This window comes from Triticum aestivum, chromosome 7A (genome assembly GCF_018294505.1).
Source record: "Triticum aestivum cultivar Chinese Spring chromosome 7A, IWGSC CS RefSeq v2.1, whole genome shotgun sequence".
Taxonomy (NCBI): Eukaryota; Viridiplantae; Streptophyta; class Magnoliopsida; order Poales; family Poaceae; genus Triticum; species Triticum aestivum.
This window is the reverse complement of record NC_057812.1, coordinates 10,501,360-10,504,240: the sequence shown is the minus strand read 5'-3', so window position 1 is coordinate 10,504,240 and position 2,881 is coordinate 10,501,360. Positions and strand designations below refer to the sequence as shown.

The 2,881-nt window shown below is 51.9% G+C and overlaps 1 protein-coding gene across 1 annotated transcript; it reads right to left on the bottom strand.

Annotated features, from left to right (window-relative positions):
- Window positions 1–1,233: 1,233 nt before the first annotated feature.
- Window positions 1,234–2,468, bottom strand: LOC123151622 (brassinosteroid-responsive RING protein 1). The gene has a single exon (XM_044571304.1). The coding sequence runs from the start codon at window positions 2,251–2,253 to the stop codon at window positions 1,762–1,764; it is 492 nt and encodes a 163-aa protein (XP_044427239.1). The 5' UTR covers window positions 2,254–2,468; the 3' UTR covers window positions 1,234–1,761.
- Window positions 2,469–2,881: the final 413 nt, after the last annotated feature.

Sequence of the window (2,881 nt, the reverse complement as noted above, 5' to 3'; positions counted from 1 at the left end):
CGGTGGCATGCGAGGCTGGTCGGCTGCGCGCATGACGGCAGCTACCCTAACCTAGGGTTTGTGCTTAGGTAGGCAGGATTTGGGCTCGAGGCGGATTGGGGATTCGGGGTGGTTTCTTCGGGTAGGTGAGGTTGGGCCCGTGATGTACCTGTGAGTGTTGTCCTCGCGGGTGCGGTGTGCTGTGGTGGTGGTCATGGCACTACTTCCTCGTCATGCCATGCAGCACCGGTGATCTCGAATTTGGCGTCGTGCAAGCTCAGCTTGACGGTGGCCGTCGACAGTCCTAGGGTCGTGTCCCTAGGTCCACCGGGACTAGTTGGGGATGCAGGCATGGGCACCTCCTACGGTGGAGGTGCGGACCTAGATCCGAGGACTAATGCCAGGCTAGGTGTGGAAGGATGACCTTGTACCCTGCCTGCCGAGTTTGGTGTGCCATGTGGTGGGCAGCGGGGTATTGGGACAGGGATGCCGCGGCGGCGGTCCCCATGTTTGGCTCTTCGCCGGGCCTCATGGCAGCGGCGGTGGCTTATCCTCTTGGTCGTGTGGGCGGCGAGAGGTCTAGTGGCAGGTGGCTCGGGCACGCCATTGTTGGCGGTGCCAGGATCCGGATCTGGGAGTCGAAAAGTGTCGTCATGGGTATAACTGTGTGATATGGGTGAGCTGCCAAGCGAAAGCACTGTGATTTGGCGCCGATGAGGCCAACGCCCGCGGGCGTCGCTATCTTCCTGAAGACGTTGTTGTGGTTCTCCTCTTTGTGTATGGGCTCCTCTACGCCATTCTCCCTCCTGAGGGCGTTGTCATGGAGCCTAGTGTGCTAGGGTGTGGCGTGACGTTGTACTCTGACCTTCCCTTGTTCTTCTTCGGTAGCGTAGTCTTTACGTAGTACCGAGATCTCAGGATTTGTTGTGTAAGAGGGCTACCTCTTCACTCTGTATCGTTAGGCCATATACTTTGGTTGTTGCTTTATCTATAAAATGGGGTGCGAGTCTGTTTTGAGGAAGTATTAGCCCAGTTAAAAGTCCAGTCAACACATTTCCATGTCACAAAAGTTATTTTTCATATTAACAAACGAGATAACAAATACATGATGGAATAAAAATGCCTCCATTTAAAATGAAAAAAAATCCTCAACTTGAATTATTGTACATACAAGAATGAAAATTGCATGTCTTGCTAGGTATGCGGCAACTGTACCATCCGAGTTTGGACTTAAGAATTAGCATAGACGATAAATTAAGGTAATCCAGTCGAATCAAAATGCATTTCCAAGAGAGCATTAATACACAGAATATCTACTAAACTGTATATATGAACAATTCCCAAACCCCCTGAGGGTGAGTAGTATAAAAGATAAAAAAATATGATATGCTGAAATCTTTTTACAGATGTATTGCTAAAATCTTAGCAAGAAGTAAATGAGACTAAAAGTGAGTAGAGGGAAAAAAAACTCTTCTCAAGATCTCTACATATATTCACATTCATCCCTCTATCTTCATGTAAACTATTTCTTGATGTATATATATCCACCTCTTCTTCTTGGTATATGGATTTTACTTCAGTGAAATCCAAATTCCAAAATAACCGAAGCTTCTAATCCCCATCTCCGAGGACATTATTGTGATAACTCTCAAAAGGAGGGGCCGGTCGGAAAATAATTCGACAGCTCACCGTCATGGTCTCCGTACAAACCCAACCGAAAACAACCTCCTCAGGATTCGCCTGCTGCAGTCGCCGGATTATGCAAACAACAGCCGGAGGGAATCATGACGCCGGCAGCGGCAGCGGCAGGAGGAAGGGCGGGAGGAACGGCGCCCGGCAGAGCGGGCAGGTGCTGTGGCCGTGCGCGGCCCAGCGGTCGAGGCAGGCGCGGTGGAGGACGTGCCGGCACCCGCGCGGCCGACGCACGCGCGCGGCGCCGTGGAAGTCGCCGAGGCACACCGCGCAGCTCCCCGGGAGCAGCAGATCTTCGCCTCTGGCGCTGGAGAGCGCGTCGAAGCGCATGGCCGGGGAGTGCTTCTCCAGCTCCTCGAGGCAGCGGTCTTCATAATCATCGTACTGCTCCCGGTGATGGCGGTGGTAGTCGGTGATGCCGGAGGTAGTGGGGTGGTGAAAGCTGGGGTCGTCGTCGACGCCAGCGCCGACGAGGCGGAGCAGCCAGGAGGAGAGGCGGCGGAGGCAGGCGAGCAGGAAGACGAGGTTGAGAAGAAACCTGGGCACCTCGCACTCTGAGAACACCGGCGCCGGGAACCCCATTAGCTAGCTGATCTCGATCGTGGGAGAAGAAGAGGAAGAAGAAGAATCCTTTGGCAATCAAGTAGCCCAAATCGAGTAGAGTTAGAGAAAGCTGAGTGGCCTCAAATGGCACACAAAGCTACCTCCGGCCGGCCTTTATAAGGAGAGCTAAAGCTGGACAGAGGAAGGAGAAGAGCGTTGTGAGCTACAGGACGGGGGTTGCATGATGGCGACGGAGACGTACTGCAGTGCATTGGACAAACACAGGCTAACTGTACCGCGAGCTTAATTAATTATGAAGGTTGTGAGTCGATGATCGAGATTAATGCCTGGTTAATGATTAGTTGGGTGGTGGGGTGAGTCTTGTTGGCAAACTCACGGACCGAAAGGAGCCGCTGCCGGCCTGACTCATGCCGTTACTCCTCCTTTGACCGAATGTACCCGTCTTTTTTCGACAAAGGGTGGATTTTATTAATTAAAAAATGAATCATCAAGAGGATACAAACACAATGAGTACACACCCGGTCTCTGCATAAGTAGGATGCACACAGCCAACACCACAACACACACTAAAACACGCCGGCCAATAGCAAAGTCATATAAGATCAAAGCTATGGCTAAGCGAGAAAAAAGAAAGAAAGAAAAACCC

Excerpts from the sequence above, each read along its gene's own strand:
- LOC123151622 (XM_044571304.1), bottom strand. The coding sequence starts at position 2,253 with ATGGGGTTCCCGGCGCCGGTGTTCTCAGAGTGCGAGGTGCCCAGGTTT.